The 26,368-nt window shown below is 37.8% G+C and overlaps 1 protein-coding gene across 2 annotated transcripts; it reads right to left on the reverse strand.

Annotated features, from left to right (window-relative positions):
- Positions 1–12: 12 nt before the first annotated feature.
- LOC129358463 (synaptic vesicle glycoprotein 2B-like) lies at positions 13–26,368 on the reverse strand. Of its 2 annotated transcripts, none has more exons than XM_055027542.1 (15): positions 26,100–26,368; positions 18,266–18,752; positions 17,437–17,663; positions 12,971–13,151; positions 11,332–11,483; positions 10,437–10,570; positions 9,329–9,418; positions 8,365–8,478; positions 7,542–7,630; positions 7,066–7,141; positions 6,517–6,605; positions 4,193–4,326; positions 3,278–3,478; positions 3,046–3,205; positions 13–2,353 (listed from the first exon to the last, which is right to left on the reverse strand). In XM_055027542.1, exons 2-15 carry the CDS (start codon positions 18,499–18,501, stop codon positions 2,170–2,172), a joined length of 2,067 nt encoding a protein of 688 aa, XP_054883517.1. In that variant the 5' UTR covers positions 18,502–18,752; positions 26,100–26,368; the 3' UTR covers positions 13–2,169. The 2 variants fall into 2 exon arrangements, with proteins under 2 accessions (XP_054883517.1, XP_054883525.1); XM_055027550.1 differs by lacking the exon at positions 26,100–26,368 and adding an exon at positions 24,541–24,697.

The following is a 26,368-nucleotide window of genomic DNA, read 5'->3' on the forward strand; positions in this document are numbered from 1 at the left end:
AGAGATCCGGGCTGCGGTTTGGTGTTCCAGTGCTCATCTCTCCTTTTTATTGAGTAAAAACACAGTTGAGACTCAGACCACGTTACACTTACATATTATGTTGAAAACGCAAAGCCAAGAGAAAATACCAGACAGACATGCAGCCACTGACACAACCAGAACCAGAACCAAATAAGATAAATAAAACAAACGTCTGTCAGAGTCAAAAACCCCAAAAGACACAAAAACAAGTAACAGGCCGATGGGAAACTTTGATTTAAAAAAATTAAAAATGTCTCAGTCCCGGATGTGATTGTCTATTTTGTCCACTAGATGGCACTGTAACCACATTCAGATCCATTTCCAGTGAAAATGTGAGGGAAAAAAAAGAAAGATGGCGGAAACTCACGTCAGTAGAAATCAAAAGAAAGAACAAGCTAGTCGGTTAAAACAAAATCAACTCCAAAGCACAGAAACTGTTAAAGTTACACACAGATATGTTTGTGTTTCTGAGAAGATCCAGCACAATCAGGACGGAGGTTGTCATGCAGGACACACAGGACAGGAAGACACACAGCTGCACTCTGGGACGATAAACAGCTGTTCGATCAGAAGCTCCAGTTAGTTTCATGGGATGAGAGTTAAAATCCGTCTGTGGGATGTAGCAGCTGCAATTTGATATTAGTACTTATAAAATAACCTTATAATTTGAGAAAAATCACTAAAACTTCAATTAAATCCAGCTGGTTGGTAACCACTGTTCTGGAATAAAAGATCTGGAATCACTCCTGTTTTATTCACCCACCATTTATTCTGGTTTTCTAAACATAATCAGTTAAGATTCATTAGGAATTAATGTGACTGTCATAGAAGACAGAAAAAAAATCACATAAATAACCATGGATACTGTTATTGTGGCAATAAAGATTTTCACCTTGATGATGTTTAAAAGCCAAACAGACAGTATGTTTTTTCTTTTTCTGCTTAAACCACTTTTTTGCATCATTCGATGTAAGTATGCTTAAAAATATAATGTACTGCAATTATTGCGTATTGTTTAATGGCATAATGCACTGTACAGTATGATGGCATATTAGTGCCACTGTGGACAGAAAAAAAGGAGAAAATTTCTGCCAAAAACTCAGAAATTTTGATTTATCTCAGATATTTTCTAGGAAACAATCGAAATTTCTGAGCTCCAAAAGTAGTAAAAAATTTGACTTTTAAAACTCAGAATTTCCAAGATTTTTCTAGAAAATTTCTGAGATTAATTAAAAAAGTTTCTGTGATTTCTGGTGGAAATGTACTCTTCTTTTTTTCTATCCACAAAGGCTGTAATACACCATTGTGTAATTTTGACTTTATTTCAGAATCAAAATTGCTTAAATTGTTTAAGTACCATCAGCTTTTCCTAGTTTTAAAACTAAAATCTAACAAATAAATTTGTACTTTAGCATACATGGGGGAAAATGTCTTAAATAAAATAATCTTCCAGCTTGTAGTTTTTTCATCACTTTTAAGGAATTATTGACTCAAAGCAAGATTTTATATCTGGATGAAAAGATACTTGTAAGTCAAGCTTTTTGTTTTTCAAATGTAAGGAGATATTTGCACTGGAAACTAAAGTTACTTGGTAAGATTTTGTGTTTTGCAGTGTAACATCATGACTAAAGAGTTCCTTCAGTGACTAATAATCACCTGTTTATTAGGAGTGACTCCAGATCTGTTTTGAATCGTTTCAAAGAGCTTTAATGTCTAATCCAGGTTTCGGAGCATAAACTCTCTTTGTTGGCAGATCTTAGAGCAAATTTGATTTTAGAAACTGCTGCTTTTGAACTTCAGGGGTTGAAAACTTAAGCATCTTTCACAGCATCAACATACAAACAGAAAGTTTGTGAAACTGCTGGAAGGCAAAGTTCCTCCTCATGCATGGAGCTGCTGCTGACAGACAGGAAGTAGAGGATGGATCGAGTATTGATCAGTCATCAGTAGCTCCACCGCCGGATGATGGACTGAGCTGAAACTAAAAACTCCTCCTTCCTCCACTCTGTACAGATGGATGTTCACGTGAAGAAACGAGCGTTTGGCTGAGGTGTTTCTGTTCTCGCCTTCTGCAGAGCAACATGAAGTCCGACAGCTTCCGACGTGAAGCGGACTCTCTTCTTCTGCCTCCGGACGCCGCGGCGGAAATCACTGCAGGATTTTCTGCCTCGTGTCGGGCAGCTTGAGAGCCACCAGGCCGCCACACACCAGGGCGGTGAAGGACAGAAGGATGGGGATGGCTTTGGTGATCCCCACGAAGCTGGCGAAGATGGAGCTGCCGAGGATGGCGGCCAGCTTACAGAGCGCGTTCAGCACGCCAAACGCCGTCGCCCTGCGACAGAAGCACAACCGGGTCGGTCTGAGGTGCTGCAGGACCCAATCTGATGGTCAGCGGGACTCGAAGGCCCCGTTCACATGGAAACAAGCATGTTTTTGTAAACGATTAAGAAGAAATGTGACAGAAACAAGACAGAAAATGATCCAGTAAATCTGCCGGGCCAATTGGTGGCGCTGTAGCACTGCCAGTTAACGGCACCGAAAACACTGAACTGCAGTCAGAGTCGGTTAGTAACTCGTTGCATTTACTCAATTACATTTACTTTACAGGACCCTCCTCCTCTGATTGGTTATTTTTGGTCAGGGGCGGTGCATTGTTTCAGGAACTCAGGGAGAAGATGGAGGAGATTGCTCTTTTCACAGATTATCTGTCTCATAACGACATGATATTTAACTTACAAACTAAATATTTAGTTGCTTAAGTTGCTTCTCTGTCATTAACACATTTCACAGCAAGTACATGAGATTGATTGACAGCACTAAGACCAGACTCCTGGCTCTTATTGGTTGCTTTTGTGCATTTCTTTAGACATTAATAGTAACTTAGCGAGGAGGTGGAGGACAGACGATCTTTCCACAGATTGTCTCACAACGATATGATGTTTTAACAAATAAATAAAAAATGTATTTGTTATAAAAGCTTTGTATTTTAGCTTTACGATACTTTAAATGTAGAGAAGAAGTTACCTTTTCGAAGTCGGGTAGAGCTCCACGGTCACCACCTCGATCCCGTTCCACGCAGCGGCGCTGACGGCGCAGAACATGCACTGCAAGGCGATGATTGCTGATTGGCTGAAGCTCAGGAACAGGAAGAAGGAGCATCCGGCAGAAATGAGCATGGAGCCACCTGAGGAGGTCAGAGGTTAACAGAATCCTCGTCGTCTGTGAATCCTCAGTGATAATCTCGTTTTGGCGTCACCTATGATCTTGACCCTGCCGATCTTCTCCACGAACAGCGCAGAGATGATGTTGCCCGGCAACACGGCCAGGCTGCCCAGGAAGCTGACCAGGTAGATCAACACGTCGTTCTCCTCCACTGAATCCAGGTGGCAGCCATGTTTGTTGTGCTCGAAAGTGGTGTTCTCCATCCGGCAGTCGATGAACTTCTCCTCCCACAGGTCTGCAGAGACAGAGGAGGTTCAGGGGAACAGCAAGCTCACAAACACAGCATCTTAGTCGCTACGATTCCTTTAGAAATGTTTACGAATCTTTGCCTATATTCCACTAATGTATAAAAAAAATCCATTAATCAAGAAACAAATAAGTTGTTATTGTTTACAACTATTGTTTGCAGATGATTCAAGATCCAATTCAAGTTTTGAAATATTTAGTTCGAAATATTTCAAACTGAATAGTCAGCTTCAAAATAAATATTTAGTTTTAGATTTAGGCAAAAAATCTGACTTGCTAACTAAATATGTAGTTCTGAGAAAAATATTTAGCTTGAATATAAATGAATATTTAAATTAATAAGGAGCAATATGTAGTATTTATGCTAAATACTACATAATACATGCTAACAAAATAAGCAAAAACATTTATTTTGAAGCTAAATAATTTAGCTTAAATTTAGCTAAATACTTAGATAAATATGTAGCAAATTTTAGCTGCATATTTAGCTGAATATGTAGCTAAATATTCAGCTAAAATAAAAACTAAAGTACTTTAGCTAACTAAATATATAGTTTAGATTAAAATATCAAATAATTAGTCTTGAGTTTATTATTTAAGCTTAACATTTGTCTTTAAGTTAAACATTTATCTTGCAAATTAAAGTTTTAATTTGAAGTTAAATAATTAGTTGGAACATTAAAGGATGAGCCGCTGAACCCACCTGTATTGTAGAAAACGGTGGAGAGGATAGTGCAGTTCTCGAACACAGTGTTTGTGGACCGGATGTCCTCAAAGGTGCAATTATCAAACAGGGAGTCTTCGAACTTCACCGATTTCATCTCGATGCCGATGAACCTATGAGGATGGGATGGGACACACACCAGCAGACAGACACAGGGCCTTTCTCAGTGCACAGCTCCGACTCCTGCTTTTGGGATCTCAGGAGAAACAAAACTCGGGAGCGAGAGTGGAAGAGTTTGGTTGTTTAAGGAAACAACTTCACCCTCTTCAAAATAAGAGCAAGAATATAAACACCTAACTACATTAGCATACATTGCAGTACATTAGCGCTTCAGTATTTAGCCAGAACAAGTGCAATAAATTTTAGCTAAAGAGGAACGCAAAAAATTGGTCCACCAATAGCAGATTAGCTAATCCAAAATATCCGACATACTGAGAGATTTAGCAGCTGTTGTGTTATGCAAGCCTGACAGATCAAAAAGGTTCTGAAATACCAAATTCCTCAGTTCTTTTCTTTAACCACTCAAATCACTCAGTGGATTAGTAAAAGTCACATCTTGTCTTAGTTAATATTTTAGGCTTTCAATTTCTGATTTAAAAATTATGACAGAGTATTAGGGCAATACAAAGAAAAAATAAAGTAAAATTAAAAAACAAAGTCATAAAATTATAAGAATAAAGTCTTATGAACAAGAATAAAGCTAAAAATGAGAATAAAGTCTTAATATTTTAAGAAAGTTGTAATATTACCAGAGTGAAGTCGAAATTTTATGACTTTGTTTTTGTAATAGTACCAGACTATGACTATGACTTTATTTTCATATTATTGTGACATTATTCTCAAAATATTATGTCTTTATTCTCTTATGAGTTTATTCTCATAATATTATAATTTTATTCTTATAATTTTATGACTTTGGTCTTGGGATTTTATTTTTTTTATTTTCTTAGCATAGTCATAATACTGTCGTAAAATAACGTCCCCGTTCAGCAAAAACTGTATAGGAGAAGAAAAATGTCCGTTTTTATTTTGACCTTTTTTTTAACTTATTATCGTAATAAAATAAATGGTCTTAACTACAGTAAATATCGTGTTCTAAATCCCAAAGGACACGAGTGGAGAGCGTAACGCAGGTTGAGAAAGGCCACCACTGACTTCTATTGCTGCAGAATGAACGAACAGGCCCAGCGTGGAAACGCCAACATGTTTCATGTTCCTGCAGCATGTTGGGCTGGGAATGGTGGATTACAGGAAGTTCTGCTGTAATCCCAGTACAGGGCCCATTCGGTCTGTTGCATTCTGCTGGAAGCATAGAAGGTTCATAATATACAGCCGTGGTGCGTACTGTATATCTGCAAAGTCTCTGATCCTTTGGTAAAAACAAACCATAGAAAAGCTGACGTTACAGCAAAGGTCAAAGTTCACTATAAAAATATGAATGAGTCATGAATGTTTAAAATCAAACAGGAAGCAAAAAACAAAGCAGAAACAACAGACTGAAATTTTCTTTCAAGACTTTTTAGACATAAAACTTTTCCCAGTCAACCGACGTGACGACGTGTCAAAAATAATGTAAATTATCTCAGGACAATCTGACTCATTTAGTAACTGTTTAATCCAAACCACTTACCTTAATCAACATTTAATCACATCATCTCTGTAAACCAGTGTTTCTCAGACTTTTTCAAGGAAAACCCATTGAACACCTAGAGGCCTCCTAACTTGAAACTGGCCTTACATTAAAACAACATCTTTATACATACAACCTGGAATAAAACTGTTAGTTTCTTAGAGCATTTATTCAATAAACTACTTTTAGGTAAACTATACCAAACAAAAGTTTAGCAATTCACCTGAACAACAGAAAAATATTCCTGCCTTGAATTAATCCAATAATATGTCAGGTGGGGCCAAAAAATGTTAAGTGGAAAGAACTACAGTGGCCACAAAACTTTAATAGCAAACACAATTTTTTTTGTTGTTGTCTTAGCTGCTAAATAAAAAGTAAACTGAACACACAATATGTTAATGAAATGAGTAAAGCAGTCAGATTTCTGTAGACAAGGTATTTTTAAATAATAAGTTTAATTCTGTCTGATTTGAACAACATCGGGGGATGGTTGACCGTTCATGACCTCTAGAAACATTTATCGAGATCTTTAAAATGACACAAACAGAAACTTTTTCTGGACAAACATTTGGCACCAATTTGAAGATGCATTTATCTGCTGTCAGGTTGACAGTGCAGGTCTGAAGAGAGAAATGAAACCAAATGAAGGACTTCCTGTCTGCCTGTGACTTACGTGTCCCGTTTGTATTCTCCCTCCTTGTGGATCTGGTTCTTCAAGGGAAAGTCGAATCTGACGTCCACCACTCGTTCTCTGTGGAACGTCTGAACAGGAAGAAAACATCATCAATCTGTGCAGAGGTTTCTTTAAAAAAAAAAAGTTTTCTAAGAAATATATTGATATTTTAGGTCTTCACTGCAGCAGAAACTTCCTCTTTCTGGATCTGTAAACTACACATTTGTTCTCTCTGCCTGTGAGGTTTATGATGGCTGCTTGCTTCATGTTTAGTTTTATCATGTATTTGTGCATACAGTACGATCAGTGAGTATCTTAACTCAGTGGCTTTACAGTCTGCTGTAATTTATTAAGATGTTTTGTTGATGCGGTTTACACTTCGGTGCCAGCGCAGTTACGTAATTCATATTCAAAGTAAACCTGAAAGCTGCTGCAGGATTCTGTGATTTACTCAGATTTTGGGTTATTTTGTCAGAAGATAATGAAAACATGTTGGAGTTTTGGTGCAGAATATAAAAAACATGTTTTTTATTAGGATAAGTTGCTCACCTTCACCTTGGTCTCGTACTCCTCATACTGCAGGTATTTGATCATGTCGGGGAACCACACAGACAGGCCGTAATAACTGGATAAAACACGACAGAGACGACCGCATGAGATTTAAAACGACAAATTTTATTTATTTTTGGAAAATTTGGAGGTAAACTAAAGGAAAACAGAATTATTTTTCTGTGGTCATAGCATTAATGCTTGACTCGCTTCACCTTCACACGAGTCATATGATCAACAACCGCATGTTACTACTGGCAGAAATGACGAAGAAGACAGCATGAAGTGGGAGGATGATGATGGCGTAGCAGAATTTAACACATTTATTCACATGTAATTTTAATTGTGTTTTGGGATTACCCTTAATAAAAACACAGCAACTGCAAAATTGTGTTTTTTCAGCAGAGCATCATAAAGTTTTGTGTTCATTTGTAAAGTAAGCTGCAGTCAGGCTGGATGATGAATGCTGAACTCACCTGAAGGCCATGCAGAACCAGATGATGGCCATGAAGAGAGTGGCAAACCTCAGCTCTGCAGACAGCAGGGACGCCATGTTCCTCAGCACCTGCAGCAAACATACAGGAGCCTATTTATTTCGCATTTACTCCACCTGGATGGTCGTCAGGTGTGAACATAACCAAATACCAGAAAGAAGAAAAAACACAGCAACGGTCTGAAGGGACCCAGCTTTGATCCAGATTATCCGATTTAAAATCAGGCATAAGAAAACAACTACTTTTTATGTAAATTTATGCACCTGAAGGACTAGAATGTGCAGAAGAGGAATAGGGCTACAAAAGCAATTAAGAAAATCATGACTAATTATTCGAATTCTGAATTTTATGGTGCGTTCAGACCAAAAGCGTTACGTGTGTCAAAAGACGTTTAAAGTTCAACGTTTGAAGGCAGACGCTTGACATTTTGCTCTACATCGAGCGTTTTGTGCATCTGGTTTACATTCAAGGCGCATCAGACCCTTCAGGTCTCGCTGTTGTTTTCCATTGGATGCTTCAAACACTCTTAACGGTTGAAATCTCGCCGCGCTCGATGCTTAAGACGCCTCCACCGTCCTCAAGGCGCCGCCACATAGACTTTACATCTGACGCACCTGAAGCTCAAAACGCTTTTGTTGTGAAGGCACCATAATTCTCTGTAGTCTGAATTTAATCTCATACTTTAAAAGCAGATACTGAAAGACATTGTACAAAGAATGTTATCAGATGAAATTCTGGATCAGAAAGGTGGAAGATGCTCAGCTCAAGCCAGGCCAGTCTGAACCAGTTTGTGCTTCTGGCGTACCAGTTTGCACAGTGTAAGCGAGCGAACGGCCCAGCGCTGCACCGGTGTTCCAGTCCCGCTCTGGATCTCGATGAGTTCGTCTTCGGCCATCTTGGGAGCCTTAATGTGAGTCACCTGGGAAACAGGAGAAGTGCAATGGGTTCACTGAAGCCTCAGACCAGAATTAAACTGGTCTAACTGGTTTACTGGTTTCCCCTTCACCACCTGAAATGTGATTTCATTGAACATCTTCTGTTGAAGGTCAGATTAAGGAGTAAAAATAAAATTTTCTGAGTCCAATTAATCCAAAGGTTTATTTTAATCATGCAAAAACTATCTTTTATTCGATAAAATAACTTTTTGTGAAAATAAAAAGCACCATAAGAAGAATGTTTTACTTTATATTTCCATAAATGATTATTTGTCAAGTTAAACATGTTTAAAAACTCATTTTACTGCACAGTTAAATAAAAAAAAAACTAATTTTGTCAGATTTTCTAAAATTCTAACTGAAAAGAAGAAAATAAAAGTGTACAATAAATATTGAATAAGTGGATATTATTTTTGCTTTGAAAATTACAATGAAAACCAAATAAGTACAAAAAAATCTATGGATGCAAATGCATTTTCATAGCTCTTATAAACTTCACCTGCATGTGCAGATCCACTCAACCACAGAAAATGCACCTCTTTCTTTTTAAGCCAGAAGAAAAAAGCATCTAAATCCTAAAAATACATCATGTTGACGTACAAATGTGTCAGGAACGACGAGCTGCTCCTCGCCTCACCTTACCTTTTATTTGTCAGGTAAAAACTGGGACAGCAGGAAAGTGTATGAATCTATTTTGAGTCGGAAACATGAGCTTTGCTTTAAAAAACAAACAACAGCTATGTTTTTGGGTTCCTAATATTTGTAAAACAATCTCCTGATTATCTGTTTCTGCACCTGCTTGTGATTTTCTGTTGATGATTTCAATGAACTCACAGTGAAGACTTTCTCCGGTTTCCCTTTGGCTCTCCAGTTGGTGTCATGAACTCGCTTCAGGATCATCCACGCCTCGTCATGTTTGGCATGCTGCTCCACACACACGCACGCACGCACGCACGCACGCACGCACGCACGCACGCACGCACGCACGCACACACACACACACACACACACACACACACACACACACACACAGTCTATCAGTACATCAGGAAGATGTTAGGATGTTGTTTAATCCACCAAACTAGGACCAACACACATTATTTCATCAAAAATTTGAAACAAAACAAAAAAATTGAAGAAAAGATTTGGAAAATTCCAAGTTTCAAATGTCCAACATTTTTAATTTTTGAAAAAAAAAAGTCCATGTTTGTCTCAAAACTTTCTGAGATTAATCTAAAGATGTCTGAGTGTTTTTTCCAGCTAATTTACAACTTTTACATTTCATTTGATATTTCAGAGATTAATGTAAATATCTGAGATTTTTGGTGGAAACGTAATTTTTTTTTAAATATATAGTGGCATTAATATGTCATTGTACTTTCCACCCGAAAGGAGCACAGTATATTTTAAGAAGAAAATGTTAAGAAGAAAATGTTTTTCCACAGGCTGAACTGAAATGAAACTTATACATTTCCATTTATATTTTTTAATGAGTTTTTTAGTGGAAATTAACTCAGTTTATTAGAACAGAGTAATAATTTGGCAAAACATGTTGTTTCATATTAGCATTGTCCACTAGTTTCACAGTATCTTGGTGCAATTTAAGTTCAGTTTTGTTTAGTTTTACTTGTGAACTAAGACTTTCTGTTTATTAATGCATCAAAATTATTAAAGCTAATCAAGTCTAACAAAATTTTGTAAAAATGTAAAAGTAGAGCGCACTTTGCTGACCAAACTTAGTGATTGGTGTCAACAGCAAACATCTGTAGGTAAAAAGTCTAAAAGTAAACAGAAAAAAGCACAAAAAAAACAAGAAATTCCACTAAAACCCAGCAGAAACTCTTCACAGAAACAGTTATTAAAAACTATTTTGAGAGTTTTAATGCAGCAGCTGCAGTAAAGTCATATCCATAATAAGCTCCCAGCAGGCGCGAGGTCTCACCTCCAGCAGGAAGCGGGGACTCTCAGGCATGAAGGTGAGTCCAACCAGAGACGTGACGGCCGGAAGAGCCGCGATGATGACGAAGACCCGCCAGCTGTGGAACTGGAGCTCTGTGCCCATACTGAACCCCCACCCTGCTCAAACACACAACGATGATGACGACAGCCAATCAGAGAACACCTCTCTTCTGGTCGACACTGCAAAAACACAAACTCTTACCAAGTATTTCTGGTCTAGTTTCTAGTGCAAATATCTTAAGTTTTTTAGCCGCATTTTACAAAACTGCAAAGGAAACTGTCTTTTTTTCTTTCTCATCACATCATGTGATTGTCATGAACCAGATGTTACTACTGGCAGAAATGACAAAGACAACAACAGGAAGTAAATTACTGTTTTTTTCATGACTCATCATGTGAACAAAATTTATTCACATGTGATTTGAATTGAGTTTCTGATTCAATGGAAACACGGCAATTATAAAATAAAACAAAATAAAATGTAAAATACAGCTGAAAAACAGCAAAAACTTTTTAATGGAAAATGTGAGTTTTTTAAAATTGTCAATGGAAATGTAGTGAATGGCAAAATATCTCACTTAGAGCATTGTGAAAATGCTTCAAGTAAAATAATCTGACATTGAAACTTATGCTTTTTTTTTGTTTTGTTTTTACCAATATTAACAAATTATTGACTTAAAACAATCTCCTATATCTTGCTGAAAAGCTACTTGTAAGTTAGTTTTGTCTTATTTCAAGCATAGTGAGACAGAAATGAGACAGGAAATACTTAGTAAGCGTTTGTGTTTTTGCAGTGTATACAGACAATACACATAAATTAATAGTAACATAGTAAGTCGTAGTCATCTTATCATAAAGTCCTGAGCATGGATTTGTACCGTATCTCGGGATGATTCCCCAGGCGGTGAATGAGGCGTAAATCCCACCGAACATCCAGAACATGCACAGCCAGGACAGATGCTCCCCTCTCTTATCCATCTGCAGGAACTCAGAGAAGTAAGAGTAGACGATGGGCACCGTGCCGCCGATGCTGACAGCAGCAACAGAAAACACAGAAAATAAAATACTGTCAGCGAAGGGATTTAACAGGAGAAATGCAGTTCTGGTAAAACAGATAACACGAAGGAAAACAAAAACAAATTAGGAATAAATCAGGAAGACATAAAAAAAGAAAGAAAAACAAATTCAAGGTGAGGATGCTGTAATTGTTCTCTTTAAGATATTTTATTTAACCAAGACAGTTTAAAGATGTGTTTCTGATTCTTCTGTGTCAGAACCTTATCTGTCAGATTCAGTAAGCAAACTGTGCATGCCTCAGTAGCTCTGCAGATGGTTTTTACTGTTCAGCTCAGTTTGTGACCTTGTTTTTCAGTCCCAGCGGATCGCAGTTATTCTGAGAGCAACTCTGCTGCGTCACTGCAATCCAACACCGACTCGGCTGCAGCTGCATGCACGATGCTCAGCTCTCATTGCTTTCACAAATAAACAGAAAATTCTTTCAATTTTGTAGCTTTTTCAACTACAAACTGCAAAAACACAAAATCTTACCAAGTATTTTTGTATAGTTTCAGGTGTAAATAACTTTAAATTAGTCAAAACCAACTTAAAAGTTACTGTTTCAGCAAGATATAGAAGTTGTTTTAGGTCAATAATTCTTGAATATTTATGAAAAAGTACTAGTTACATTGGCAGATTATTTTATGAGCAAAACATTTTTTTCCATCTGTCAATGGAGCAAAAACGTTTAAAACAATATTTAATTATTGACTCCAAACATCACCTGAAAAGTTACTTATGAGTTAGTTTTGTCTAATTTCAAGTGTACAAAGATATGAGTACAATAAACTAGATCAAAAATACTTGGTAAAATTTTGTGTTTCAGCAGTGTGTCTATAGAAATAAGATAAAAGATATTCTTAAAGAGGCAGTGTCACACATTTTCCAGGCTAATAGTGCCATTTTCTAGTATTATCAAGTAACTATGCAACCAGTGGGTGGAACGCCCCTGGGGTTGCTAGGTAACGTGCTGAGCTCCAATGGGGTTGCTAGGTAACGTGCTGAGCTCCAATGGGGTTGCTAGGTAACGTGCTGAGCTCCAATAGGGTTGCTAGGTAACGTGCTGAGCTCCAATGGGGTTGCTAGGTAACGTGCTGAGCTCCAATAGGGTTGCTAGGTAACAGGTAGAGGCTACTAATTTGTGACATTACTTTTTTTTATTTTTTTTATTGAAAAAGTTCATTTTCCAGACACCAGAAAACATTAGCTTATTGCCATAAAACCTCAAGGTGGTTTTTTAAGCGTTTTGGGTGTTTTTAGAAGAAGTAGAGACACAAATGGAAGCACTGAAACAATACCTCTATTTTAAATACAGGAGTAACAGACTCAGATGTTTAATAGGTTCTGTGTGGAAGTTTTAGGAGATACATTTTAAATAGCCTTAAAATGTAAACGAGAGCCTTAAGAAAGCTCTTAAAGGTGATAGAGACACTAAAATTAACAGAATGGCAGTTTAGTTACCCAATGCCAGAGAGCAGCCTGAAGAACAGGAAGAAGCCGTATCCACCAGCAAACGATGACAGGAAGGCAAAGATGCAGTTTATGCCTAAAGCTAAAATCAGACAGCGCCGACGGCCGGTTTTATCAGCCAGACCACCCCAGAGGAACGCTCCGACCATCATGCTCAGGAAGACCACCAGACCTGCACAGAAACATACACATTCAAGGCAGTTAAATGTAGTTATTTTTAGTTTCTGGTGCAGAAACTGCTCCTTTGCATGAAACTGTCTCAGAAAAGCCAGCCTGAAATAACTCTGTCCGTTTAAAAACAAAGTAGGGTAATCGCTAGTTACATTTACTCAATTATATTTACCTGAGTAACTTTTTTGAAAGAAAAAAAAACATAGGCAAGGCAAGGTGCATATATGAGATCAATCAATCCTCAAAGTTCTTTGATGGTCGTAAAATAGCTATGATAGCTAGAAGAAAAAGTAGAAAATGTTTTATAGGTTGCTTTTAGCCCAAAACTATATGTAAAACAACATCCTTCGGACTCGCTCGAGTCACTAAAACTAACCTGGTTCAGTAACTAGTGTAAGTTGTAATAAGAGAAAGAGCGACCAGTAACAGGTGTGCTCTGTGAAACTAGTTGGCTGCAGGCTGCTCAGTCTGGCTAATTCACAGGGGGTAGAAGGGCAGGGCATCTGGATGGAGGTTGTCAGAAACCAGGCTATTCTTTCTCGAAACCACCTTAAACAGAGTTTACTACAGTTCTGGACAGGGAAAATCCCAGCAGATTTGGAAGCTCATTTCACCCGTTGGATAGAGAGCTGGTAGCACATCTCTGCTCTCAGAAAAGGAAGTAGAGAGAGAAGGGGTGGGGGTGTTGCACAATGACACTACCAACTACTTTCTCACTCTTGAGTAATTTGTTGGATGACTACTTTTTATTTTTACTTTAGTAAACATATGTTGAAGTACTAATACTCTTACTTGCATAAAAGAGTCCCTATCTGCCCCTCTCTGGTTAAATACAAAGTGCTGACAGAACTTACAAATGAACTCGTCCCAGTTCAATACAATTATTCATCTCGTCAGACGGTCAGGCTGATTCGACCCATCAAGTCTGAGTCACGTTTGCTTGCTCAGGTCTTTCTGAAATCTCCAGACCTGTCTGCCAAGAATAAACTCAATCGATGCCAGAAACCAGCTGGCGGACAACGTTTCACCAGATGGTGCTGCAACAGGGGGCAACAGACGCTGTGACTCAGCGCGCGGATCCCAGGTTATGAAACCCCGTTCTTTATGTATTTGTTTTTTAGAAGACTCTGCACGGCTCCTTTCAAGGTCAGTATTGATCGGCCCGCTGCTGAGTCAGAGCAGAAACGCAGAAGGAGGTGGTGGAATTGGCTCTGGATCGAAGCGCTGGTAGGTGGGCGTATGGAGGAGGCATGGGACAGACGAGCAAGAAGGAGATCAGAGTTTCAGAACAGAGTTTGATCCCTGCAGGGTTCTTATCTGACAGATGAAGATGAGGATGAAGAAGAGGAGGAAGGGCCAAGACACCACCGAGTTGTTGTTTGGAGAAGATGCTGGGAATACAATCTCTTTCAAAAGAAAGACATACAATAAAAGTCAAATGACAAATTGACACAGAGAAAATGTTTTAAAGGTGAGTAGTTGTGCTTTTATGAACAGGTTCAGATAGGTTTATGAACCAAACACAAAAACTGTTCATCTCATTTGTTGCACAAATTTATTCTTAGATAATCATATTTCAGGCTGATCAGTCCTGACTGGATGTTTTAGGTTTAAATCCAAATCAGCAGCTGTCCCCCAACTCAACATTTACACTCACATGTGAAAATGGCTGCAAACAAATGTGAAATTGTATAACCATAGGTCTTTAAAAAGCAGAAGTGGAGCCTTCTGCACATTTAACAAGAATGCAACAAGTGGTTTCTGGATGGAGAGTCAACAGCAAAACACTTCTCTTTTCCAGGAGCCATTGTACTGTGCAAACAGCGTTACAACCAGCTGACCTAATGTCTGAAGCTCAGCTGATGATGCTAGGTAACGGCACAGTACCTATCAAATGTGACTTAGACAATTCAAAAATCAAAAAAAATTTAAATGGCCCATTTTTCCAAAAAACATAAAAAATGAAATTATTGCCCAAAAAAACAGCCGGATGTTTTTAGGTGAGATTGAAATGGAAGTATAAAAACAAGCAAAATGTGAATTTTGCATAATATTGATAAAATATTGATATCCATATTGCTGCACTTGTAGTCTCCAAAATTCAAAAGGATGTAAATCCTTTATGACACAAAATCCAATCTCAGCAAGGACTCTGAGTACTGGTACTTAGAAGAATCACAAGTATGTCCACAATGCGACTGAAGTTTATTCACTGGCATATAAATACAGTAAGATATATGTAATGTTATTACATTACATATATTATAGTATAGTAGCAGAGTATAGTAACATTACTCTGCAAAATAAAGGACTCTAAACTTAAATTCATTCGAAAACCCTCTTGAATAATTCTCCACAGAAGAGTGGGTCAACACTGTTCACTGCCAATTATTGCAAATGTTTTTCTCTTAATAAATGAAACCATTACCATAGATGGACGGATGCTCAAAGATTCGCCACAGCAGCATTAAATAAAAACTCTCAGTGAGCATGGAAAGCAATCGAAGACGGCTGCTGCATTTCTTTTTTCTGCACCATCCAGCTGAGTCACTGCTGCTCATTAGCTAATTAAGCTGCAGGGGAGAATTAATGGCTCCCTCTGAAAAGCTTTCAGGGCGTCAATCACATCAGAGCCACTCTGTTACTCTGTTTTCAGACTTTATTAGATCTACTCACAATTTTCAAGTAAATTTGTTTGTGTTTGAGTCAATAAAGCAAATTAAGCTCCATATGAACGATGACTTCTGACTCTCAGATCATTCACCCTTCAATCAACTTTCTCTTGTCAGAGGAAATGTTTGCTAGTTAACAACTTTAGAGAAATAAAAATCCAGTTTCTCAAGAGAAACTGGAAAACCAGAAGGAGTCCAGAAAGTTCTGGGTCTGCCCAGAACCCCCAACCTGAGGTCCAAAATAAGGTTCTGTGACTCAGTATCTTTATAAGGGGAGCCATTTGTAAAGTCATACAATCAAAAATGAACAGCAATAATTGGCATTAGTTTGCTTGTGATAAGAGATAAGAATTTAAGTTTATTTTAAGTCATATTTTCACCATGTTATTCATTAATTTACAATGATTTGCTAATTAAAATAAATATTTAACTAGCAAGCTTAATATTCAGCTTACAAACAAAACATTCAGCTTTCAGATTAAATATTTTTGCTTGCTAATTAAATATTTAACCTGAAGATGCATATTTTGGAGCTCAATGTGTGGTTAGCAAGCTGAATATTTGATTGACTAAATATTTAGCTTCTCAACTGAAAAAATATATTTAATTGATAAATAAACTCCAAACTAAATATTTAATTTAATTAAATAGTCAGCTCCAAACTAAATAAGAACTATATTTACTTTGTGAAATTACATTTTTAGATTGCTAATAAATTATAAATTATTTAGTTCTGAGTTAAGCATTTAGTTCTTAAACAAAATAGTGTGCTTGCTAAATAAATATTTAGATTGAAGCTACATATTTATTTTGGATTGAAATATTTAGTTTGTTGACAAATTATTTAGTGAACAAGCCAAATATTTCTGATGTAAACATTAAATTTGCCAACAAAATACCAAACTCTGGCCTAATAATTAGTTTGTAATAGTTTGTAAACTAAATATTTTGTTAGCAAGCAAAACATTTTGTTGACAGACTGAAAATTTAGCTTGTTAACCAAATATCTATTATACTGATATTCATATCAGTATTTCACATCAAATACTGACATGAATATTTATTTTACAAACAAGTTTTTTATCAGAATATTTAGTTTGTGAACTAAATATTTAACTTGCTAATTAAATATTTAGACTGAAACTATAATTTATAAGAATATAACAGCATAGTGAAACCATTCCCTATTGTTTCACTTATGACAGGCTAAATAACTTACATTACTGCTGTTAACCTTTGACTGTCTAACTTTGCAAAGGTCACTCTCTACCTTTATATAGAAGTTTCCAAGAAAAATCAAATAAAACATGTACATAAAACACTAAAATACTCAAAAGTTGAGGTTGGAGATGTATCCTTTGAGAATGTAATAAAATATAAATAAATGAAGTGCAAAACGTGGCTCCAGAATCTAAGAACAAGAGAGAAAAATGTCATGCAGTTTAATTAAAACCTGTTCAGGAACTAAATCACAGCCTGTGACTGGAAAAGCACCACAGAGATTCATTCAGGAGGCATCAGGATGTCGTTCTTTCAGTCAGAAAACTTGATTTAAACAGAAAAGAGTAGCTGCAAGTCAATCAATTCGGTGGGATTTATAATCTCAGCTCTTACCCAGCATCCCTTTCTCTGCATTGGACAGACAAAGGTCCTTTTCTGCTGACGGCAGAGCAAACGCCACCACGTAGCATTCGACTCCGTCGGCCATGAGAGCCAGACCCAGCACCATGAAGAGCATCCACTGGAACTTCCCGTGGCCGCAGTCCTGCATGATGTCCTCATACTGCTCCGATAACTCCTCCAGCTCAGACGCGGCGCTGCCGCCTTCTCTGGACTTCGCCCTGACATAGAAAACATTTGGACTCTATTGTGAATAAGATGGAATCTGGGAATAATCTCATAATGCACCATATTATCACAGAAAGCTCTTCTAAAATGTTCTGTATCGTCTGGGTGTTTGACATTTCAGCCCTATTTTTCTAATTCTCACTGATTCTCTTTCGGGGTTTTCTTAATTTTGTGAGATCTGTGATCAGCCGATACTTACATATGAAGCTGATCTTATCTTCTGATCTTATCTACCTTACCCAACCTCTAAAAGTCAACCACTGTCCTCTTCTGCTTTGCAGAAAGAGAGGTTTGACTGACAGATCGGCCCATCAGGTCATGCCTGCTGAAGTTACCAATAGTTGCTCCTCTGTTTCCAACTTAGCGACTTTCTTCCGATATTCAGCAACATTTCAGACCAAAAAACATCCATATCGGCCAAAATCAGAATCGGCAGGTCAGGCTTTTTAAAGATCAGTAATTAGTAGTTTTCTGTTGTCCTGTCTACTCATAACATACTGTCACAACATGGTGACAGTTTCAACAAATATGTAAAAAAAACATTTTTTTTGTAAAGTTTCATGCTGTAGCTTTAGAGCGAAGAGTAATGCCTCACCGTGCGGCTCTCTGTGCAGCCTTCACCTCATCAGGATGTGGAATCCCCTGGTATTCTCCTTCGTACATTTGATCTTCATCATCGTGTCCCTCCGTCACGTCGCTCGCTGCGTCCTCTTCCTGAGGAGGATAATCCACCTGGTAACCGTAGCCGTCAGGACCACCGCCTTCTTCGTAAGTCCCATAGCTGTCCCCGCCTCCCTGGTGGTATACGTTGTTCTGGTAATGGTCTGCCATTTCAGCTATTTCAGCATTCAATAATGAGGGAACTAAAAGGCGTGCTTGCTGTCTCTTATGGTGTTCTAGCAGAAAGATAACACAATGGCTGTTGTTTGCACTTTTTGGTGACCAAAAACTAAATCCTACAAAGATCTTTCATCATTTGCTTGATTTTTTTATTGGTTGAAAGTAGAAAGTCAAAGTTGCTGCAGCATTGTATAGTTGGAGGAAAGTCAAAAATCCAATCTGGAGTCTTCATCAGTTTGACCCTGAAACAGAAAAATACCCATTAGTTAATGCTCCCTTAAGAGCAATGCCTACAGAAAAAGATCAATTTGAGAAGAGGTACTCAGAAAATGTCTGAGTTTGAAAAGTCAAAACTTTGCTAGAAAACAATCTAAAACTTTTAGATATTTTCTAAATAAATTTTAGTTTGAAAAGTGACTAAGTTGTTCGAAAGAAACTTGGAAATTTTTTAATTAAGCTCAGACATTTTCTGTACAATTTAAACCTACAAAATTCAGATTTAGAAAAGTTTAAAAATTGCAAGAAAATATCTGAAATTTTTAAATGGGGAAAAAAAAGAAATTTCTGAGTTTCAAAAGTCCAACATTTTCACTTTTATCTGGAAAATTTCTCAGACTTTTCTCGTTTTCTAGATTTTTGTGTTGATTTACACCTTTTCTTTTTGCAGTGTCCTTACTACATCATCATACAAACATAATGATATTCAGTGGATTATGTTGTGTTTTGCTCCAATCTAACAGAACCTATTATTATTGTTTAATGGACCTACAACTAAATGGCCAGAAATGATGCAAAATAGTGTATCTCAGTGGAAACAAGATATAAGGCTCAAACCATGTTATAGATACATTTCCTTCTCATCCCAATTTAATGAAATGGGGCAATGCATATGGGATATTTTGTTTCACTTTATCTGGAAGCAATATCAGATTACATCAAACGCTGAGGCTGTTGTTCTTCAATAAACACACAGAATAAATCAAATGTTTTCCAGGCTGAGAGTTAAGATGATACACTGAGCAGTTTTCCACTTCGTTCTTCACCCTTATAACTGATGACCATATGAACAATAAGCTTCTGCGGTTTCTTTTCTTCCCTCCCAAAGCTGCTGGTGATCAAACAGCACTATGCCATTAGGTTAACGGCAGAGCACCATTAGTGGTCAGTACTGCTGCAGTTACTGCAGCACTTTGTTCCTCACAAACCAGCATTGTTTATCCGCCCACCGAGGTTTGTTGGGTTAATTCATCGGGGTGTTGCCCTCAGGGTTTACCTCCATAATCTGGTTCTGTTCCCCAGATTAGGAATGCAGTTTCGGCCGATGTTCGTTATTTTTTCACTACAAAACATTTTGTCTACTTTCTAGTGCAACTATTTTAGTATACATGGAAAACAAAACAAACTTTTAAGTAACTTTTCAACAAAATATAGGAGCTTGTTTTAAATCAGTACTTTATTAATATTGAATAAATAAAGTACTGGTTCCAATAGCAGATTATTCCATTTATAACAAGACATTTTTCTAGTGTAATAAATTAAATAATATGCCTGTGGAACTGATACTTTTTCATCAATATTAAGACAATTCTTACTTAAAACAAGCTATTTCTTACTGAAAAGTTACTTGTATGTTAGTTTTGTCTTATTTCAAGTGAACAAATACATTTGAACTAGAAACTAGATCAATGCTTGGTAAAAAAAAAATTGAGGTGTGCTATTTGTTTGCTTGAAGGCAAACAAAAATATGTCTTAATGGGCATAGGGTTGCATTTTAATTATTCACCTGTTCTGGTTTGTTTGAGTCAAAGTCACAAATACGGAATATATTATATAATTTTAAGTGTCAATTACTTAATAATAAATTTCTGGTTTTTGGAAACTTATTGCATTTAAAAGTGAAAATAATGAGGATTTTGTTATTTTCATACAAAGTGCAAACCGTGAGGCTTACAGAAAACAAATATGTGTCCCCGGCTGAAAGCTTCAACAACCAATAATCAAAGGAGAAGATGAACTAAAGGAGGATGAATATTGTCATAATATTAAATTCATAAAAGGCATCACAGAAGTATATAAACAAATGAGGCAGATGGTGATAAAGAAAGCCTGTAGTGAAACCATCTGATAACAGTGACACAGCCACAGGTTGTTTCAGGAAATTAAAACGGACTTATTCATCCTGAATGTATCATATGGAACAGAGTTTCAGTCAGACTGTTTCTCAACAAAAATGCATAATTTGCCATTTTGTTGTTAATTGCTGCAGGAATTGACAGCTATACATGATCGAGGAAAAGCAGCAATCGAGTTCTGCTGATCAAATTTTGGCTAGTTAAGGGTTTCGTAACATTGCAATATTGCTTACAAAAATCATTTAAGTTTTATTTTCCACCGGCAAACACAACTTTTAATTTTTTCATCTTAAGAGTTGCAGGCAGTACACATAATGTTGATTATATATTCACTCTTAATTGTATGTTTCATACATCCTCAAATCAAATTTTGAAGTCAAACAAACTAGAGTTTGAATAAAATGGACTGAAGAGGTGTGAATGCATCTTAACATGATTCTAACTGTGACAAAGAATAACTAAACACAGAAAACAAGCATGATCTAACACTTGAACAATTAAACTACTAAGAAGAACTGATAAAAAGTGAAAACAGAAACTAAGATTTAACATGAAAAAAGTAGGAAAGCAAACAAAAGAAATCAGCTTCCAGTCTGCAAATCCCAAACATCTTTAGGAATATCCACTGAAAAGATCACTGCAAAAACACAAAATAAGTATAATTTCTAGCTCAAACATCTCAGTACACTTGGATTAAGATTAACCTAACTTTCAAGTAACTTTACAGCAAGACAGAGGAGCTTGTTTTTAGGAAATGATTCTTGAATATAGATTAAGAAGTGCAAAGTAAACTGATATCATTCATTTGTGTAAGACATTAGGGATTTCCACAGGGGAAACCCCACATGATCCTCATGCAGTTGTTTCAATATATTCAGCGGTTTATAAACAAGAGTCGGGTGCCACTGTAAAATTTCGCTGACAAACATATTTCTCAGATCAGACGGCTGAACAATTCCTACTGCCTGTGCTTTATTCGCCACAATCATTACCCCTCACAGTTCATGACGGCTTTGTGATCCAAGGTTTCCCCCAGAAAACTTGCTAAGCCCGGTGGTTGAGTGTGAGTGCAGTCATTTATCCAGCGCCCCGTCATGTTTTTGAGTTAAAACATGTTTAAAGTTGACAGGAAATTTGAAAATATCACTTGATAATCATGTGTTACTGAAACATTGGAAGATTAATATGTGAACACTAAAGTCTTTTAAAAAATCCTAACATTTTAAAAAGACTTAAGTAAATAAGCAATGCTTAGCCTGGTGAGGGCACATGGAAAGCCTGGTGGCCCGCCAGGCTTATAATACACTGGGGGAAACCCTGTGATCAAAGGCATAATGCTGTTTAATTTTGGAGTCAAATGTGAGGCCATCTGCCTGACAGCTGAAACGTGGCCCAACTGGGTCATCAACTGGACAGGGATCCCAAACACAGCAGACTGGCTGAAAAACAACAGAATCAAGTCAAAGTCCAAACCTGATTGAAGTCCTGGTATGGGACCTTTGGGGAGATGTGCAGAAACAAATGCCTGCAAACCTCAAAAAACCAAATCAATACTGGAAGGAAGAGAGGATGAAAAATCCTCTGCAACAATGTGAGAGACTGATACAGTCTAAGGGGGGGAGAAGGAATAGGGTGTAGGAAGCAGAATCTTAGGGGTCATTCACACCAAACCTGTTCAATCCTCTTCAATCAAACTCTGGTTTGTTTGCCTAGAAAGTCTGGTTCATTTGTGGAGGTGTGAATGCAGAATCAAACTAAAGAGTGAACTCTGATCCATCTACAAACCTTGTCTCGGATTGGTTGAAGTGAACCCTGATGCAGTTCAAATGCGTACATGAACACCAAGTGGACTGGAAACTGCTCCGAAAGCAGAAAGTGAAATGCAGCGCGGGGCATTCTGGATACATACAACCAAACCAAATACGCAAGGCTCGTGATAGTGGGAGAAATGCCTTGTGGTCTTTTACCAAAAACAAAAGAGAAATTCTACAGTCGTTAAAACCTAATCTACTCCATTTGTTGACATTTTGTGAAGAAGGAAGCTGTTGCGCTCAGTGTCTTCTTGAGAGGTTTTCATGTTGTTTTCTTCAGCGATTCTTGGTGCAGCACCCCAACAGGTGAAAAGGGGAACAGGTTTTTCAAAGAGTTTGGTTCATTTGACACAGTGCAGCGTGAAAGCGACCCGCAGCAGATGAAAATGTAACAAATGTTGCTAATTTGGTTTCAATTGAACCGAGATTACCGGACTAACAGGTGTGAAAACTCTCTATAACTGCACAAGAGTATGGCATGATATGGAAAAGCTACAACACCAAAACAGTGTTTAATACCAATTAGGATGAGTTTTAGTCCATCATCTGGACTGAAACAGGGTTCAGACTGAATGCAAAGCACTTCACCATCAAGAAAGAAGAGCCGTCTCATTCTGGGAGACAAAAGTAACACCTGCACCAAAACACCTGGCCCCGATTCCCGCTCCAGAAACAGCACAGTGAAGCTGAGGCAGCTGCAGAGAGCCGCGTCAGCCCCGTCATTTAGAGCAGATTAATAATGCATCGAGTTTCTTTCTACACGGACTGAAGGCGCTTTTCTGCTTCAAAGTGGAGCAGAAGGAAAGCAGCTACTTTAAACGGACGGAGGACGGATTTTCTTCAACGTTTTTCACATGAGCTCGATTAGAAGAACATGTAGTTGTTGATGAAAGCAGGCTAAATCCGACCAAGAAACTGCTTGGCAAAGAGCTTCACCAAGCTAACCCAAAGCAGGAGAAAATAATAGAAATGTACTGTAGCTAAAAGAAGCTAAGCGAATATGTAGAAAAACAAAATAGATTAAAATAAGCTAAAATGGGATAAAGTCATGTTAGCTCCTCCTCCCTCACCAAGCTAGTACTAGCTAAAGTACACCAAGCTAGATAATGCCAAAACAACAAAACAAACATGTAAGTCTAGCGCTATGGGGAAAAATGACTCTGTATTTTTGACCAAACACAAAACAGAAATACTGCAACTGCTAAAATCAGATGCCACTCCATTTTTATTTACATGTTGTGAAAAAGGATGTTGCGTTCATTGACTTCTTCAGAGGTTTTCGATTCTGGTTTGCTCTGCATCCCCAGAATCATAACCAAAGATGGAGAATCAGCATTCAGCTTCTATGCTCCTCTAATGGAGCAAACTTCCAGAAAACTGCAAAACTGCCAAAACACAGTTCCTTTAAAACAAGGCATGTTCAGAGTTCCATTTGATTAATAATAACTGGGACTGTGTTCAATATACTTGATGGGTATTTGATTGATGAATTTGATTATGTCATTTGACAAATGTAATGTTTACTGTTTGTTCCATAACTGGTTACTGTGTGATGTTTTTATGACAAGTCTGAATTCATTTTAAATTCTCTTTGAACTTTGTAAGAGTTTAAATTGCAGATGTCATTTAAATCCGTAAATTTCCAATAGTGACTCTGGGTCATCAGAGGAGAGTAAAACCAGGGAATCCTGCTTCTAATGAAAAAGATGCCCTGGTTTACCCAGAACGGTTTTTGTTCTCTGCTCCACAAACAGCGGACGAGTCAACAGTAACAATCTGTTTCCTTGCAGTCAAACAGTTTGCATGGAGCATGAAAAGGATTTCTGAAACGTGAGAATAGTGTTTGCTTTGGTGTGTGATTACATAAGGCTGTCAGCACTAAATCCCTGCTCAACGGGTGCTTCAAAAGCTTCCAGTGGCTCATGAGAAACAGATCCATATTCTGATTAGATCTGAGATATAAAACTGAGTCCAAGAGGAAAAAGTTCTGATGCAGATCTCACATGCTTCATTTTGCTTCAAATATCAGAATAAAGCCAGACAGAATCCAACTGATACAATAAAGAACAAAAAAACACTTCTCTTACCAGGACAAATAATCTTGAAGTATATCCGTTTGTTTGTTTTTTGTGGTGTTGTTTTCAGAAAATTAAAAATCTGCCGTGGACTTTGAAGAGAATCCCATGCTGAGGCAGGACTGAGGTATTACTGAGGGAGGACGATGCCAGCCTTTCCCAGTTTCACTGCAGCGCTCCTCCCTGCTAGCGACGACCCCCCACCCTTTCACCCCTCCATCCTGCCACGCCCTCAGTGGTTCAGTCCTCCTCAGAGAACCGAGATGAGGTGAAGCGTGCTACGTTCCTGCCAGGAGGGGGGAGGAGAGGCCTGAGGAGGCAGATGGTTGGCTGGTGGGAGGGGGTGGATGACAGATGTGTTGACTTACAGTAGAGATGCTCTAGATTCAATAAACGCATCATCACTTTGTTTTTTTCCCTTCTTTTCTTGATTGATTGATTTTATTGATTCATGTTACAACCATTGTGTTGAGATACCCAACACACGATCCTTTGCAACTACATCACTCAGGCTACGTTCACATTGCAGCCTGAAGCAACACAAATCTGATTTCTTTTTCTTACTGCATCCTGAATCTGATATTTTCATGACAGTCAGAACAGATCGGATTTTTACAGGCCACTTGGATATCCAATACCTATTTGATCTTTTCAAATATGACCCCAGTCAGCAAGATTATGTCCGCCGACCTGAATGTCATCAATACTCGACAAACGTCACTATTCTGCGTTCTGACACAGCAAACGGGAAGTTGTTAATGTGCTGGCTCCGGTCAGACAACTTCAAAATAGTGAAGTATGCTTCGCCATTAGCATCCATGATTACTTCCGCAAACACTGAGCACTACTACTATTATTTTGTTATGAAGGTTGGTAAAACACTGAGCGCGCTCTCTATCTGTGACGTTATTGCGCCCTTTACTGCGCATGCGGGACACTTGTAGGTCGTTTGCAGTGTTCACGCATATGTTTGGAAGTGTGAACGACCACGAAAAAAATAAATTAAAAAAAAATCCGATTTGACAAAAAATCGGAATTCAGGCTGCCGTGTGAATGTAGCCATTTAATCACTTGACTCGAAGTGCCATGATGGACATCGGAATTAATTAACAGAGCAACTTAAATCGGTTTCCCAAATTGTTTTTCTCAGTTTAGTCGTGGCTTCTACTTGTTCTACCTAAGCTAATTTGTCTGTGAACATAACACACTTGGAATATTTATAAACGTTTTAAATAGCTAGTTTAGAAAAGGACCTGTAACCAAGAAGGGAGAAGTCCATATACTCGGAGAAAAAGGAAGTTTCTTTACCTGAATTTTTTTTCAGATCAAGAAATCACCGCATTTACCTGAATTCACACCACATGATTTATGTTTCCCCTTTACATGGGAGAAGCCTTAAAAAAGTACAAAGAGGAGATGCTAACCAGTTTTTTTTATACATGCTAGGCTACATGACAGTGCGACACTGTCTCCATGGTTACCAATGGTTAGACATGTACCTTCTCCATAATGCGATATTTGATCTTTCTAGTTACACTAGTTAGAAAGAATTTGAAAGTTAATCTTCTTACCTTGTAAAAAATGTGTAAACCCGCGGTAACACCGAGGGCTGCCAGTCCTGATGGACGGCCGCCATCATTCGCCACCTCATCTTTCTTCATTAAAAGTTATACAATTAAATAACAACTTTGGTTTGCATCCTTACCGACCGCGCAGCAGCCTGTGACCACTTTGAAAGTGAAATCAACTAGATAAAAGCGATATTAGGCTACCAGATGTCCGTCTTTCGACAGGCTTTACAGGAGCGCAGAGGTTGTTATAACGTCCGTCATGGCGGACC

This window comes from Poeciliopsis prolifica, unplaced genomic scaffold (genome assembly GCF_027474105.1).
Source record: "Poeciliopsis prolifica strain line A6 unplaced genomic scaffold, Auburn_PproV2 SCAFFOLD001, whole genome shotgun sequence".
Taxonomy (NCBI): domain Eukaryota; kingdom Metazoa; phylum Chordata; class Actinopteri; order Cyprinodontiformes; family Poeciliidae; genus Poeciliopsis; species Poeciliopsis prolifica.

Coding starts and splice junctions, on each gene's coding strand:
- LOC129358463 (XM_055027542.1), bottom strand. CDS start 18,501: ATGGCAGACCATTACCAGAACAACGTATACCACCAGGGAGGCGGGGAC. Junction 6,606..7,065: donor AGTACGAGACCAAGGTGAAG/GTGAGCAACTTA, acceptor CTTCCTGTTCAG/ACGTTCCACAGAGAACGAGT. Junction 3,206..3,277: donor CGGCAGGGTCAAGATCATAG/GTGACGCCAAAA, acceptor TGACCTCCTCAG/GTGGCTCCATGCTCATTTCT.